General features: G+C 40.6%; 2 protein-coding genes across 2 annotated transcripts; both read left to right on the top strand.

The window, feature by feature from the left end:
- Nucleotides 1-1,678: 1,678 nt before the first annotated feature.
- Nucleotides 1,679-2,608, top strand: LOC102013679 (zinc finger protein OZF-like). Its single transcript, XM_005415058.2, has one exon. It carries the CDS (start codon nucleotides 1,694-1,696, stop codon nucleotides 2,570-2,572), a length of 879 nt encoding a protein of 292 aa, XP_005415115.1. The 5' UTR covers nucleotides 1,679-1,693; the 3' UTR covers nucleotides 2,573-2,608.
- Nucleotides 2,609-5,436: 2,828 nt separating this feature from the next.
- LOC102013995 (disintegrin and metalloproteinase domain-containing protein 21) lies at nucleotides 5,437-12,137 on the top strand. The gene is made up of 2 exons (XM_005415059.1): nucleotides 5,437-5,564; nucleotides 9,579-12,137. Exon 2 carries the CDS (start codon nucleotides 9,681-9,683, stop codon nucleotides 11,901-11,903), a length of 2,223 nt encoding a protein of 740 aa, XP_005415116.1. The 5' UTR covers nucleotides 5,437-5,564; nucleotides 9,579-9,680; the 3' UTR covers nucleotides 11,904-12,137.
- Nucleotides 12,138-17,057: the final 4,920 nt, after the last annotated feature.

The following is a 17,057-nucleotide window of genomic DNA, read 5'->3' as shown; positions in this document are numbered from 1 at the left end:
GGCTTCCTCTGGACCAAGGCTCCCTGGATAGCAGGCAGGTGGTGGGTGGCATTTCTTCCCTCCTAAATGTCCCACTGATACTCCCAAGGCTCACTGGCCCTTGTGCAATGGTGGGAAGATTTAGGAGAGAGTTTCTCCCCTCCCAAGCAGGTCACTAAAACTCTCCACACTCACCAAGGCTTTTGATGAGTCCTGTGATGGTGAAGGGTAGGGTGAAGTTTCTCCCATCCTGAGAAGGTCACTGAAGCTACTGACTCTCACTGAGGCTCACCATTACTCCTGCAATGAAAGGGGCCAGGGGTCAGTGTTCCTCCCCTCCAGAGCAGCTCACTGAATCTCCCAAGGTTCAAGATCATTCTTGGGATGGGACAGGGGTGCAAGCAGAGTTTCTTCCCTTCTGAGCAGCTCCCTGAAGCTCCTGAGGCTCAGCAAGGCTCATGATTGTTCCTGTGATGGGAGGGGGGGGCAAATTTTCTCCCCTCCGAAGCAGCTCACTCATCCTTTTTGATTTTTGAAGCATTTGTCTGTAATTTTATTCAGATTATGGATCAATGTCATCGAAATTAAAGATATGCTTCCACCCAAGTTGCCAACTGGTCACAATGATGTTAAAATTGGTTTTATAAATATAACGAGGGACATCTTGGTCTTTGTCTGCGGGTTGGTGTGGCGTCTTGGTACACATGGCGTGAAAATAGGAGGGCCATTTCCTTGTGCATCTCTGGAAAGTACACCTTTCTCAACCGTCAGCTGGCCCAGGGGCCCCAGAGGGCTCCTCCTGTATTCTAGAACAGTACTTTGGCCATAGCAATAGCTGTTTAATGCTGTGTCATTTTCCCCAGTAGCAGGTTTTTATAGAGACCGAAATGGATACAATCTTCCATTGAAGAAGACAAACTGGATGGTGGAGAAGCAAATGGAAAGAGTCTGTCTAGAATAATCCTGAGAAGATAATGAGCAGATAAAGAGACATCAAGACTTGTGAGGCAAGTTGCATCCTTCTCCAATAAACACCGACAGGAAAAAACAGTGACAATAAGAAAATCAGAAAAATCCTTCCTTTTCTCACAGACCTTATTTCTTTTAAGGCAGTGCCTTTTTGGAATTTTGATTTGTAAAAATAATTTAGGCTTAATTATGAGGAAAGCTGTGCAGAAAAGAATCAGCAATTTTATTAATTTGGAAGTCTTCTGCCAGAGTTTACTCCTTGTGATAATAGCCCCTTAAAGTCAGTGTGGAAATCCCTTTGTACCCTATCTGGTAGCAGAGCATTCCTTATTGGAGAGAAATCCTATGAATTTACTGAATGTGGGTAAACATTTATTCACATGTCTCATTGAACTGAGAAGTCATGCTGAAGAGACACCCTGTGCTTCTAAGGAATATTGAAAAGCCATTAGCTAGATGACATCTCATTGAGCAAGAGAGATTCATGCTGGAGAAAAACCAGTGAATATAGCATACTGTCATTGAATATTAGAATTTTATGTTGGAGAGAAAGCTTTGAGTGTGCTATGTGTGATAAAATTATCTCTCAGACTTTATCACTTATTCTGCATTTGAGAGGTAATACACAGCAAAGCTTTATAAATGTAAGAAATGTGGAAATATCTTCAGCCAAAAGTAAATCCTCATTCATCAGAAACTCCATACTGGAGAGATATCTTGTGAATGTGGGAAAGCTTCCATTCCAATGTCACACTTCAGTCAGCAGAGAAACTGTGGTGGGGAAAGCCCCTTTGCCGATAAGGTATGTGGGAAAATGGTCAGCCACAAATCCAATCTTACTGAGCATAAGTATTTTCATACTAGAGAGAAACCTTTTGAATGCATTGAATGTGGGAAAGCCTTTAGCCAAAAGCAGTATGTCATTAAACATCAGAACACCCATACTGGACAGAAGCTTTTTGAATGTAATGATTGTGGGAAGTCCTTCAGCCAGAAGGAGAACCTCCTTACCCATCAGAAAATTCACACTGGAGAGAAACTTTTTGAGTGCAAAGATTGTGGGAAAACTTTCATACAGAAATCAAACCTCATCAGACACCAGAGAACTCACACCGGAGAGAAGTCATCCATATGTAAACAGTGTGGGAAAATGTTTACTGGCAAATCAACTCTTACTGAGCATGAGAAAATTCATATTGGAGAAAAACCCTTTAAATGTAATGAATGTGGAACAGCTTTTGGCCAGAAGATGTACCTCATAAATCATCAAAACATTCACACTGGAGAGAAATCCTATGAATGTAATGAATGTGGAAAAGTCTTCTCTCAGCGAAGATCACTTATTGTACATGTGAGAATTCATTCAGGTGATAAACCTTATGAATGCAATGTATGTGGAAAAGCTTTCTCTCAGAGTTCTTTTCTCACAGTGCATGTGAGAAGCCATACAGGTGAGAAGCCTTATGGTTGTAATGAATGTGGGAAAGCTTTCTCACAGTTCTCAACCCTAGCCCTGCATTTGAGAATACACACAGGTAAGAAGCCTTATCAATGTAGTGAATGTGGAAAAGCTTTCAGCCAGAAGTCACAGCATATTAGACATCAGAAAATTCATACTCACTAAGACCTGTAAATAGCTTCAAAATGGGAAACATGCACCAGGGATTTGTATCTCTCAGTGCATCAGAAATATTTTGAAGCAAAAAGCATCCCAAGTGAGGTGAACTTTAACAAATGCTAAAACTTTAGAGGACACCAACAGTTCATACTGAAGTAAAAGACACTCATATGGGGCTGGGGATTTAGCTCAGCGGCAAAAGCGCCTGCCTGGCAAGCGCAAGGTCGTGAGTTTGGTTCCTGGTACCGGAGAAAAACCACAAAAAAAAAAAAAAAAAAAGACACTCATATGATGAAAAGACTGCCCAAACAAACAAAAAACTATATCAGAAGTAACACTGACATTCTATGCATTTCTTTAAAATTGAAAACAGAAAATAGAGACCTGTTACTACCCTCAACATAAACCTGGAGACCTTCACCACTATTAAAAAAAAATAAGTTAAAAGTATTACAAAGGAAGAAATAAACACACATAATGTCATCTACAAATAATAAGCCTTTGTGATAGTGATTCAGCAGAGCAGAAGAGATTCCAGAAGGACCTATGCATTCATACGAATTTGGAGTATGAAAGAGATATCATTAGGAGATAAGGAATTATTTGGAGGTAACTTGTTCTGCAAGGGTAGAGAATGGACCATAGATTACACAGAAAAGTAAAACTCACAGTAATTGAAGACAATTATTAAAAGCCAGTATACTAAAAATGTTTATGACCCTGGGAGTAAGAAAGCATTCTTTGTAACAAATTGAAAAATACATAACTAGTTTTACTATGTGTATGCTCAGGAAATACCAAGAATTTCTCTGTGGCTCAATTTCTAGTAGCCAGATATTGGAAACAATTCAAATACCCATCTAGAATAAAATGGAAAGTTCTTATACTGTAATAATACACATACATCTATAAAAGTGAAACAGACAAGAGCCACATGTTCATGGAAGTACCTAAAAAAGTGTGGAGGAAAAACATTGGAGAATGATGCATATAGTACAATGACTTTGTAAACTTGAATTATAAATATTTCCTTGATGAAATTCAACACTTTATATTGCTAATGGATACACATACATATGTAAATATTTTTGAAATCACTTGGAAGTATACAGACGAAACTCTTGAGGGTGGCCTGTGATAGTGGAGAAGGGATGGTAATGAGTATGGGAGGAGGGGGAGGTGAGGGGCTTCATCTTTTTATATAAATATCCATTTCTCTGCAAGTAAATATGTGAAGGTACTCACTAATTCTGCATTGTGCTATATGGATATCTTGTCTTATGTTTTGTACTTTTCTGTATTTTTAAAATTTCACAAAATTAAAAGAATACAGTGATAAAATTCTGTACCTGTAGAAGTCACATTATGATGAATTAATTCCCAATCAAAAAATAAATAAAGAAATATAATAATATTGCTGCTTATACATTATGACTTGAGAATCTCCCACTGATCAAAAACAATGCATTAATTGTTACAATCTTGTTTCATAAGTCATCAAAAATTGTTAAGATAATAAAATAAAAATCCCTTAGGGTGAGGAGAAACTGTAGACCAAGACTCCAGTTGGTAACAAGAAAGCAGCAGTCTGAAACAAAAATTATTCTTGTCAATTAATAGGAGTCCCCAATAATCTCCATAGCCTTATAAGAGACACCCCAAAAGTGTTGTTCAAAATATATTATTGTGGTATGTTTACATTGGTCATCATCAGAACATTAAGTTTCTAAGGATAAGACAATAAGGTTTTCTGATTTAAAGATGCTCTCATAAAAAATTAAGAAAGAAAAGTTTTCTTATGGCTATAAGAATTCTTTGTTGTTACTCTCATGGCATATTAAATGTATTCAAGCCTTTGGATGTACGGGAATTCTAAAATGTTTGAACAATAACATGTACAGATGTACAGGAATTCTAAAATGTTTGAACAATAACATGTACAGATGTACAGGAATTCTAAAATGTTTGAACAATAAATATATGATAAATGTTCAGCATCTCTGGCCATTAAAGAAATTAAAACAACACAGATTTCATCTTACTCCAGAAAGAATGACTATCACCAAGAAATAAGATGAGAACAATTGCTGATGAGGCATTTCATTTCTATATTATTGATGGGAGTGTAAACTTGGATAACTACTATGAAAATCAGTATGGAGGTTCCTTAAATAACTTAGACAAGCAATTCCATTTGACCCAGCTATTCCCAAAAGAGAAAACATCCTATTACTATGATACATGCATACACACAATTATAGCAGCACAATTCACAATTCAAGTGAAATCCTGAAAGCAACAAATGCATCCACCAAGAGATGAAAGGATAAAGAAATGGATAAAGAGAATGTAGTATTTATTCCAGCAGAGTACTACTCTGCCACTAAGAAAGAACTTGCATTATTTGTAGGAAAGTGGATGTACCCTGAGACTATAATGTTAAGTGAAATAAATCAGACACACAAGCTTAAATATTGCATTGTTTCTTACATGAAAAATAAAAAGTTTGAATAAAGAGCAAAATAAAAGGTAGATAAGAATAAATAACTAGGAAAACTTTTTGTATATGGAAAAGAGATGGAGAGGGGATTGAAAATAGAATTATTATGTGTTATGTGCACGTACCAACTTCCCAGGAAGAATGCGGACACTCTGTATTGCAAACCTGCACTAAAAACAGTGTAAGGGAATATATGGTGGAGTTGAGTAGCCTATTTAATTCCTATTTAATTATATTGAATGCAGGAAGAGAGATGTATAGAAATAGCAGGGCCAGAACAGAGTACCCTAAAGAGGTAGCTGTTCTTTGTGTGGAGAGGAGAGGTCCTTGTTGCTAGGCAACTGATATAGAACTTCCTCACATGAAAGACAAAGGGGTGAGGCCTTATGTTTGTCTTTGCTCTGTGTGGTCTGAACTGTACATCTCTGTTTGTTGATAAGGATCATACAAACCAGGTGGAGACAGAAAGGGCAATGAAAAGTACTGTTTCCTTTGCTGGTAAGTCAGCTACTCCTCAAGTTTGGGTCTATGCATAAGTCGGTATCTAGAGAAATGTCTAGGTAAAATAAAATTTCTCAACTTTTATTTTCCTTTTTAAAGATATGAATGATTTGAGCAAGGGTAGAGGGTAGGGTATTGCGAAGAGGGTGTCCAATCATTTGGGTTTTATGGGGACAGACTCTCGGTTTTAAAACTAGGATAGTTCCAGGAAAATCAGGATGAATTAGATGGATACCCTAGTTGCCTGTTAAAATAGAAGATCATAAAAATACTGTGGAGAATGGGTCAGATTGATAGAAATACTCTTCACAAAGGAGTGAGACATACTGTAAAAGACAAAGCAAAGGGTTGGTTACATCTTGAGGAAGGATGACGGCTCCACTGCAACTGTGATGGAGAGTTGTACAGAAGAGACGTAGAGATGGGTGTTGATCCTGACAGGTTTGTAAGGGTGAAAATCCTGGAAACCATGTTTTCTTTGTGAGATTATAGCTATGAAGGAGTAAACGGAATTGCATTGAAGGTGAATTGAAAGATCAGAAGACGTAAAAGCCCTTCTGATGTTCAGATGAATAGTTTACTTGCTAACATCAGCTGAGAGATAAGATTTTTAGTGGAAATTTTTATCAGTCTGATGCCAAAGTCCTTGAAGTTTGTGGGGGACTGGTTGATAAGAAATGGAGTAGTTAGTATACTTAGATGTCGCAGGGTGAATGATTTAGTACAGCTTTTGTGGGCTCCTGAGAACGGGAGGCTGGAGTCTGAACCATAATGTATATGAGGCGTCTGAGAATGGTGTTTCTTGGACAGAGCCCTCATTAAACAGTAATTTGTATCAGAGTGCTTGTTTAATAAGGTGTGTAGATGTACCCAACTTTCCTCAAAGAAGTTGAGGGTAGAGCTTGTCTTCTCTCTCTCCTCTCTCTCCTGTCTCTCCCCTCTTCTCCCTCTCTCTGCCCTCCCCCCTTTGCTTCCTCTCCCCTTCTCCCTTCTTTTCTCTTTTTCTGCTTCCATCTTTCACTCTTCCCAACCCCCTGTCTCTCTCCTCCCTCTCCCGCTCCCCTGCCCCACTCTGCTATGAAAAAGGAAGTTTTGTGGAGGTGGAGGGAACTTGAATCATGGTAAATGAAGCATGAACTAGAAATGGATCCAGAGTCCAAGATTTGATTGGTACTTGGTTAGGCATCTTCATTTTTTGTAGCTCCTATACAAAGCGTCACAACAGTGTGATTAAAGATACTATGAGAAACACTGTCTTTATGAGGAACTGGCTTACCTCTGTCAATATGCTTACCACAGTCAGGGAAGGAATCAAGAATTTGGGCATGATGCATTTTATTTATATGATGAGGCACCCACTTTAAGAAAAAGAACACCGAATTTCAAATGCAAAAATAAAGCACAAGGCCCTGAGTTCTATTTCATGTACCAAAAAAAAAAAAAGCAAAACCAAAACCTGTGAAAAAGAATGTCTACATAGAGCAACAAAGGAATCATAAGAAAGCATAAATTTTGAAAGGTTGCAAGCATCATAAACATCACAGAATTTGAACATCCTCAATATTTATGTTAATGAAGCCGTGACACATTGCATCATCCATTTCTCTGTAGTGTCTTAGATTGATTCTTCATTTATCTCTCTGATGAGAATTACTTCATTGCACAATATTTTCTATGGCAGATGCAAGGGTAGTTTTTGTTATTATTTAGGAAAAAACTTCAGCTTTACAACTTGTTATTGGTAATGGGGGCAATAATTGCATACTTTATTCTCAAACTTCAGAAAACCTTGATCAAGTCTCCTGTTTCTGAATGACAACCAGTGAGGTTCGTAAAATGCGCTGTTGAGCACTTCCCAGAGTCTTTATGGAGGTCTGTCCAGTAAGAGGACCCTGAAGCATAAAGCACATAGCCTGGGGTTAATCTGGTTTGCAACATAATATATAATATGCGTCCATTTCCTTGTCTGTTTTTAGTCTTTTGCCTTTTACAGTCATTTTTGTCAGTGGAGATGTGGATGAAATCTATGGACGTTATCTTCAGCATATAAAAAGAATGTACTAACTAATGTACTAACCTAATGTACCACCTAATGTACTAACCTAATGTACTAATGTACCACCTAATGTACTAACAATAAAGTATTGAATACACTATTACAGGCCCCTAGAGCTTATTGTAGTTCCAGTTCCAAGCTTCTGCACCGAACCAGTAGTAACGTTCTGTGTTTGGGTTTTCTTTCCCTAGCAGCTGGCACAGCATCCTGTACTTCCTTTGTTCTAAACAGGTAGGTGCTTTTGTAGTGATGAAGGAAAGAAATGAACGGGTGTTGCCAGACAGACTGTATCCCAGGTACAAAACTTCCCCATTTTCAAACACTGGCAGTAAATATATTTGAGCAAACACTGGGAGCCTCCCCTGGCAATTCTAAAATAGCAGGTACTGACTGTGTGTAAAGGAGAGATGCCATATGGCATTTAAACTTGTGTGTCTGGTTGATTTCACTCAGTGATAGATTTTCCAGGTGCATCCATTTGCCTACAAATGTCTCAAATTTGTCTTTTTATACCCAAATATTATTCCATTATGTATAGATACCACATTTTTCTTTATTCAGTCGCCTCTTGGTGGGTATATGGGCTGCTTCCAGGATTTAGCTTTGAATTGTGGTGCTATAAACATCGGTATGCAAGTTTCACTGTAGTCTGATGTCTTAAACTCTGAGAAAGATGCTTACACAGGGCATATCTAGGTGATATTGTGCATGGGGAGGGGTTCAACAGACTAAGGGCAAGGGCGAGGGAAAGGGGAAAATAAGGAGAAGAAAGATATGCCATGTATGTCGACTTATTAACCTCAATGAATATAAACATTATATCCTTAAACATGAGCTGAGCTTAATAATATCAGCAAGACTGAAAATAGGGAAAGGGGAATTACAGGAGAAGGGAGGGAGGAGGATAAAAATAGCCAGAAATAAGTTGTACTGTGCACCTGTACCTACTCCCCAAGAGGACCGTAAACTGCATGCACTGCAGACACGTACTGAAACGAATAAAATGAAACGAAATGAGATGAAATGAAAGGAACTAGCAGGCGCTCTGATGTCTTTATTGTACTAAGACAAAGTTTCTTCTCCCTGAGTTTTTGAGCAGCACAGATTCTCATTTCCCTTCTGAAGACATTGCCCTTTCTCTTCGATAGCTTCCTACTAGAACAACATTGTCCTTCCAATATACTTACAGGACATCAGATTTTATGAATTTGTTTCCTGTTCTAATAATTATAATCAAACAGGAATATACGTACTTCACTTCTTCCCTCTATTTTCCCTATTTTTCTTTGTACACAGAACTCTGCAATGTGTTTTATTTAGTTTAGTTTAGCTTAGTTTAGCTTAGTTTTTTTTGTACCAGAAATTGAATTCAGGACCTTGTGCTTGCCTGGCAGGTGCTTGTACAGCTGAGCTGTATCCCCAGGCCTGCAAGATGTTTTAGAAGACACCAAAAAGAGTATATATGATCGTCGCTCTGATCAAGGACCTTGCAGTACAATAAAGTTGTGGATAAAGGAAAATAGAATAAGGAGACACCAAATATGGAGAAAACTAATGGAAAGCATGATATTATGCAAATTGACATGAGACCAGTGGTTACTTTTGATGTCTCGAGTTTGGACAAGAGAAACCCTTTCAATAGTTGTCCACGGACCACAGGCATAGAGCAATGCTGTGCCATACAAAGTCAGCCTATTCCTGAGGCTCTCTATTTGGTCCACCCTTAAAGATGGAGATAATTGTAAAAGTACCCATGTTCCAGTTTCAAATATTATCAAATAAAGCCTCATTTACCTTATCTCTGCCCTCCAGCATGGCTACCTCCATTGATTGAAAGCAAATCCAAACAACTTTCTTGACTTCCTCACTTTTTAATCACTCCATTCTTTTTCTTGCCTGATTTCCTTATTCAGTTCTACCACTTGTCTCACTTTTCTTTTTATTTTCACTTCTAGCATGTTAGCAGTGATGGTCCCACTCTGCCAGGATGCAGGTCCATAACCGTCAGCCCTGCACTCTCAGCACCACAGGGGAAGGAGCAGGACAAGTAGTGCCTCATGCTCTGTCCTTTTCTGCATGGGACAGTCAGCTCCATCATGGGGGCTGTGGAGGACGGAGCATCCATGCAAGTTGCTCTTCTGTGGCTCTGGCTTGAGGCATCTCTGTCCTCTTTCAGCTTCTCCCAGCATGGCCCCACCCAACGCTTCAGTTCTCCAGAAGTGGTGACTCCCTTGAAAGTGACCAGCAGGAGCAGAGGTGCAAGGACTCCAGGATGGCTCTCCTATAGCCTGTTATTTGGGGGCCAGAGACACGTTATTCACATGAGGGTCAAGAAGCTGTTGGTTTCCACACACCTCCCTGTACTCACCTACACAGACCAGCGTGCCCTCTTGGAAGATCACCTCTTCATCCCTGCTGACTGTTACTATCATGGTTATGTGGAAGGGGCCCCCAAGTCTCTGGTTGTTTTCAGTACCTGTTTGGGGGGCTTACGGGGAGTGTTACAAATAAATGACCTCGTGTATGAAATTGAACCCATCAGACACTCTACTGCATTTGAACATCTGGTTTATAGGTTAAACAGTAATGAGACACAATTCCCACCCATGAAGTGTGGTTTAACAGAGAAGAGTGTACGCCAGCACTTGAAATTTGAAGTGGGTGAGAACTCAGTTCGGAAACACAGTTCTGCTGGTGACTGGTGGATCCACTTGTGGTTTTTGGAGCTGGTTATAGTGATAGACCATGATTTCTTCATTTACTCCCAAAGCAACTTGTCAAAACTTCAAGAGGATGTATTTCTTGTTGTTAATATAGTGGATTCCATGTATCATCAGTTGGGTACTTATGTCACTTTGATTGGGATTGAGATTTGGAATCAAGGAAACATTTTCCAGATGACAAACATAGAACAGATTTTGGAAAATTTCTCTCAGTGGAAAAAAATCAGTCTTTCCCAGCTACAGCATGATGCTGCACACATTTTCATAAAAAGTTCACATATCAACATACTTGGTCTAGCCTATGTTGCAGGAATATGTCGTTCTCCAATTGACTGTGGAGTCTGTAACTTCCAGGGAGATCCCTGGCCTGTCTTTGCTAACACTGTGGCCCACGAGTTAGGTCATATTTTGGGTATGGTGCATGATAAGGAATACTGTTCATGTGGCGAACGTGGTTGTATTATGAGCACTTTCCGAATACCAGAAGCGCAGAGATTCACCAACTGCAGCTATGTCGATTTTATGAAAACCGTTTTAAACCAAGGATCATGCCTGAGCAATTTTCCGAGACCAGCAAAAGTCTTTCTGCTCAAGCGCTGTGGGAATGGTGTGGTTGAAAGCGAAGAGGAGTGTGACTGTGGAGAGACACAGCAGTGTGAACACGATCCCTGTTGTTCGCTGAACTGTACTCTGAGGCCTGGAGCTGCTTGTGCTTTTGGACTGTGTTGCAAAGACTGCAAATTCGTGCAATCAGGGGCACTGTGTAGACAACAGGTCAATGAATGTGACCTTCCAGAATGGTGTAATGGGACATCCCACCAGTGCCCACAAGATGCATATGTGCAGGACGGAGTTCCCTGTGGTGAAAATGCCCACTGCTATCAAAAACAATGTAATAACCACGACCAACAGTGCAGGGAGATTTTTGGCCAAAGGGCAAAGAGTGCATCTCAGAATTGTTATAGAGAAATCAACTCTCAGGGAAACAGTTTTGGCCACTGCGGTGTCAACGGCACAGTCTACCTGAAATGTAATATGCCTGACGTCTTTTGTGGGAGGGTTCAGTGTGAAAGAGTGGAAGATATGCCACAACTCCAAGATCATTCAGTTTTGCAAAGCACTCGTGTCAGTGGTGTCACGTGCTGGAGCATCGGCCATCACTTAGGACTGAGCGTATCTGACGTTGGTGAAGTGAAAGACGGCACCACCTGCGGAGCAGGAAAGATCTGCATTCACAAGAAGTGTGTCAGTCTTTCGGTCCTGTCACAAGATTGCCTTCCCGAGACCTGCAATATGAAGGGGACCTGCAATAACAAACATCACTGCCACTGTGCCTACGGGTGGTCCCCACCCGACTGCCTGAACAGAGGCTACGGAGGCAGCATTGACAGCGGCCCAGCATCTACAACCAAAATAGTTTTCCTGAAGCTAGTTGTGATTCTTTTTTTGTCTGCTTTGATTTGTCTCTCAACTGTTGGGCTTTATATGTATCGTCGAATACGTTCTGGTCCCAAGGAGACTGAGGCTCACTCACTCACTGAGGCTCACTCAGATTAAGGAAATGTCTCTCACTGAAAATCCTACGCATGATTTAGGTTTATTTCCTGGGCAGTAGAAATGTTAGCACGTGCCCCAAACTGAGCACATCTGTGACAGTTTACAGAAAGACATAGGGATCTTTCCTTCTGCAGGGATCAGAAACTTTGTCATTAGGTACAGGTAATTCTTAACATGTTCCTACCTACTGTTCATTATCTGAAGCAGCAAATAAAGCTGTGTTTCCTCCCTCAACAACTCAATTTAGTCTTTTGGTGTTTCTTGGGCAGACTTATGACTCATAGAAAGGCAGGAGACAGACCTCAGAGTGTCCAAAGCTGAGTCTTTCTCTCTACTGCCACTGAGTGATTTGGGGAAATCACTTAAACGTTCTCACATTCTGTTTCAAAACGGGAAAAGAAAGGTCTTCCTGTCTACTGCCATTTGGTAATTTCAGGAAACAATTAACTTTTTGACCTTCTGTTTCAAAATCTGAAAAGAAAGGAAGGGCGGTATTTGTCTCAGTCAACTTCTTGGGTTTACCTGGTTTACAACAAAGACAATGAGCTGTTTTTGAGTATAAACAGCTGTAGTTTGCTTAATGAACCCTTTTGACCTGTCCCCGGGAGTTTCCTACCCAGGCTTGTTTGTTTTAATGTTTTAAACTAATCTGACCACACAAGGTATTTGCTTTGAAGAGCAAAATATAACCTCCATGAGGGCAGGAGAGTCTTTTATCTGCTTTGCTCACTACTTTATCCCCAGTACCTGGAACTGTGACTAATACAGAATCATTATTTGAATGAAGTCATGGACTTGGTGTACTAAATGAATAGAGTATTAAATTAAGAAAAGTAAAATAATACTTCGGCTTCCAGGAGGACATCGATCCGGTCATCTTTTAAATGCAGCTGTTTGTGTCTGATGCACTTTGTTGGTCTTTATATACTCAGTGGTCTCCTCCTCCTCAGTTTGACCTGAGCACTTTTGAAAGACTGCCTCCTGAGAACAGATCTAGTCAGATATCCTTTGTATTACACCGGTAATTTCTCAATGGTATTCAGTAAATTTAGTCGCACGACCTTCTGGGATGATTTTCTATTATGCTTTGCTTTGTAAACTTTGCATCCTCTGGCTGCTTTCTGATTACAACATATTTGGCTGTGTTATCCTCTGCACATCTACCTGTGCGTGCAATTTCTCCTCCCAAATGTTGTTTATCACCCTCCTCCATTCTTTTTCCTTAGAAAATTCCAAGTCTTCTCTTAGTAGAAGCTAAATGACACATCTTTGGAAAATCATCTCTGTCACTCTCTTTATTAGCACATATTAGTTATTAGGGTGGTGGGCTTTATTTTGGCATACTTTACACACATATACTATATTTTGACCTTCCCCCATCTTTATTCTCTATTACCCTTTTCCTCTCCCTCTTTCCTTAAATCATCCTAGTTTTTTCTAATATGCTCCCTTCGGCATTCATGTTCACATTCTCTCTCTTTCTCTCTCTCTCTCTCTCTCTCTCTCTCTCTCTCTCTCTCTCTCTCTCTCTTCAGCTCCATATAAGTTCGTTTATGAATACAAATGAAAGAGTACATGCAATATTTGACTTTGTGTCTGACTGGTCATCCTTAATATGTTCCATTTATTTTCATGCAACTGACATTATTTCATTTTTCAGAAAAGTATTTTTGTATGAAATGTTAGGTGTCTGACATATGGAATTCTGTGATCTGTGGTCCCTCATTTATGGTTTGATGTATTCCAGGAAAAGACGATGAGAGGACCTAAAAATGTACCAGCTAGAGACAGATGAAACAACCAAGATGCAGCTGTGTAATTACTCCTGTTGTGTATTTACTTTGCATTGGTTGGGTTAATTCAGGCTGCATAGAACAATTCAATTTTATCAAGACTGTTGAGTAGAATTAGCCTCCTTATAACAAACACAGAATCATACCCACTCTTTTAATTTGGCTTCCCCCTAAAGCAGACTCAGAGAAAGAATTTAGGTAGAGTAAGTTTGCCAGGTGTGACTGAGATGTACAGCGAAGTTTTTAATGAAATTTATTCAAGTAGAAGACACAGTGCTATAATCCCCCTTGCTTCAAACACACTTATTCCATTCTTCCTGCCACTTTCTGAAGGGGTTCTGCAAGTCCTCTTGTGTGACTATCTTTAAGGGGCAAGATTCCTACACATACAATACACACACACACACACACACATGCGCATGCGCGTGCAAGAAATGCTGCTACTGAGTACCATCCAACACAAAGGCAGACTCCTAAAAAGGTTAAAGTATGTCTTCACCCACCTTATTTGTAAACTCTGGCACCTTGTTACTGCTGGCTTTTCCTCAAAGTCCAAATGATAATGAAAGGTAAACGATTTGAATTGATTAGGGACATCAAGGTAGCCATGACAGCACAACTGACAACACCTTCAAACACTTCCAGAAAGTGACTGGTAGACATCCAGAATCCTAAAAAGGGCTCTAGTCAGGACGCACACTTCTTTCTTCTTCTTCAGACCCCAAGAGAAACTTCCTACTCCCTTTTGCACACGCACCAACTAACTCCCAGGGCCCTCGAGATATGACACATCCCTGCCCATATTAACTCCACCTCTAGTCCAATCTAATAAAAACCCATTCCCCAGCTCCCTCCTCTGAGCATCCTTACAATCGCCTGCAACCCTCCCAGGCTGGCAATAAAGGCTTGATTTATCTACCTCCGCCTTTCGCTCTATTTGGTGCTAAATCTAACAGGGTCAAGAATGATAAGTGTGTTTGAAATGAGGGGAAATATTCGAGGGGCAATTAATGGCAATGTGTCTTTTACTGTAATACATTTAAAAATGTTTTTTGAATATTCATTGTGTTTTTCAATCAGACCTCTCAGGCTGGGGATCTAGCTCAGTGGCACAGCACCTGCCTGGCAAGCCCAAGGTCCTGAGTTCGATTCCCAGTACCAAAAAAAAAGTTCAATCAGACTTCTCACTGAAAGGTAAGCACAAAAAAGGTAAGCTAGTGAACAATTTTCTTCTGTGAGCAACTGTGGACTCCCTGGGAGGTCTCAGGTGATGGGACACTCCGTGAAATACTACTCTCGGTTCTGGAGAAAGACGCGGCAGAGAAGACACGAGACACACGCATTTGAGGTGAAAAGTTTTCGAGCATGGGAATGTCCACCCTGGTGGCAGATGATCTCTGGTGAGACAAGGGATGTAGAGGGAGCCGTCAGCCTCTGTTGGACTATGGTTCCCCAGGAGCTGGAGCAGGGAACTAAACCCACATGCTTTACCTGGGAAGTGCAATGCAGCGGACGTGAGTAGATGTAAAGGTATTTGAAGTTGTACAGAATAACAGAGCAGATGCTACCGGTGCCCATCCCTATTCTCCTGGGCTCAACATTGAGACCGTCTGTAGTGCTGGTGACAATTCCAGTGCACGTGAAAAGTTGTCTTCTTTATAAGAAAGTGTTTGGGCCATTCAAGGAACAGGCCAGAAGCAAGAGTGAGTTAATGTATCTGGAAGCACCCCTCACCAGAAGAGGTGCTCAGTGATTGAATGTCGGCTTCCTCAGTCCTCCTGGGACAGTACTTAGGTGCTCAGCATTGTTTATCAGTGTCTTCAGGAGAGTTATGTCCTGCTGGCCTGCAAGGTCACTGCGCATTAAGGCATGCTTCAGTATTTTTTTAAACCTCTCCTGTCTCGGTTTTCCATGCACTCACCATGTACTCGGTATTGCGATAACATCCCAGACTCCACACTCAAACCCCTGTCCCAGTATCTCTGTTCACTTTTGTACCGGGAGTGTTCCCTACATGGCAAAGCCATAAGCAGGCGCGATTCTTGAACAGGATCAGTTACCTGTCAGTTTGCAATGATGACTAATCATAAAAACATGTAGAGTTTGAAAACTGGTGTACAGGAGAGTCATAAACTAAAATCTTGGTTTGTGGTGTATTGGGATAGGGGAAAGATGGAAGCAGTACCCCTGCTTATGCAATAGTTTTAGTACTGGTATTGAAAATACAATATTATTTTACAGGTGAATAAGCTATGAAAAAAGAGTTGTAGTTTCAGGTGAGATCAATATCAAGTTTGAGCAAAGTGTGACAGTCTTAAGACTTCTATGACAACGATTAAAGAGAATCTCATCTTAGCATCAGAGGGGAAAAGAAAAAAACATAGGACAGGCTGTGCTGAAAATGATAGTCTAGACTTATCATACAGTATTATGGTGATTAAATTTAGTTCTCTGGTATATTTTGAATGTAAAATTAGACACTCTGGCTTGTAGTGAGGGCTTACAAGGGAAATGATTTATTATAAGACACATAATTTATAGGATTGCTTTATAATAATCACCCAAAGAGCCAAATGGAAAGAGTGCAGGAGATCTGTCCACACACTAGAGACTCAAAGAATCCAGCTGAGGGCCTGGATCCCATGGTAATGTGCTACACGGGTCCAACTGGAGGCCTATCGCCAACGACAATGTCTCATGCCAGTCTGAACCAAGAGTCTTCCCTGGGAAGGCCCAAAGGTCAGTGGTGGAAGCCAAAAAGACTGCACCAGTGGGATGAAGGATCTGTGCCAACAGGCTGAGGAATTTGCACTGGAGACAGGAAGTAATGCTCAAGGTAAGGACCAAAGCTCCACTGAAAAAGTATATAGCCATCTTCAGTGACAGCAAGGACCAGAGCTTCTATGATGATAACAGCCTTGTTCATATCAGGAAAGCCAGTGCAACCAGCTTCTCCAGAAGATTCAACAGCACACCATCTTCCCCTCCAGTTCTCTTCTTATGCTCTTGGCAACAACCCTCAGGTGGGCCTTCCACACCCAGCACCACACTGATTCAGTTCAGCTGGGTGTTACAAGTGCCCATTAATTAATCCACCGCACCCTGTTAGGGAGAAAGTGCCCCGCTGAGAACGTGTGTGGTGGCAGCTGAGAGGGTGCATGTGAAAACTTGGAATCTGACATTTTCATGAACATGCTGGCTAGCAAAATGTTACTCCTGGTTCTTTGGTAGAAGATAGCAGCCTTTTATTTCCTACAGATTCTGTTTTCCAAGGATTTTGTTTGTCCTCTGGAAGATCTCTTCTTACCACTCCTCTTTTCTCTAAAATGATGGCTTGAGGGCCAGGGATATAGCTCAGTGG

This window comes from Chinchilla lanigera, unplaced genomic scaffold, assembly GCF_000276665.1.
Source record: "Chinchilla lanigera isolate Chin_1 unplaced genomic scaffold, ChiLan1.0 scaffold00255, whole genome shotgun sequence".
Taxonomy (NCBI): Eukaryota; Metazoa; Chordata; class Mammalia; order Rodentia; family Chinchillidae; genus Chinchilla; species Chinchilla lanigera.
This window is presented reverse-complemented; position numbering and strand designations above follow the sequence as displayed.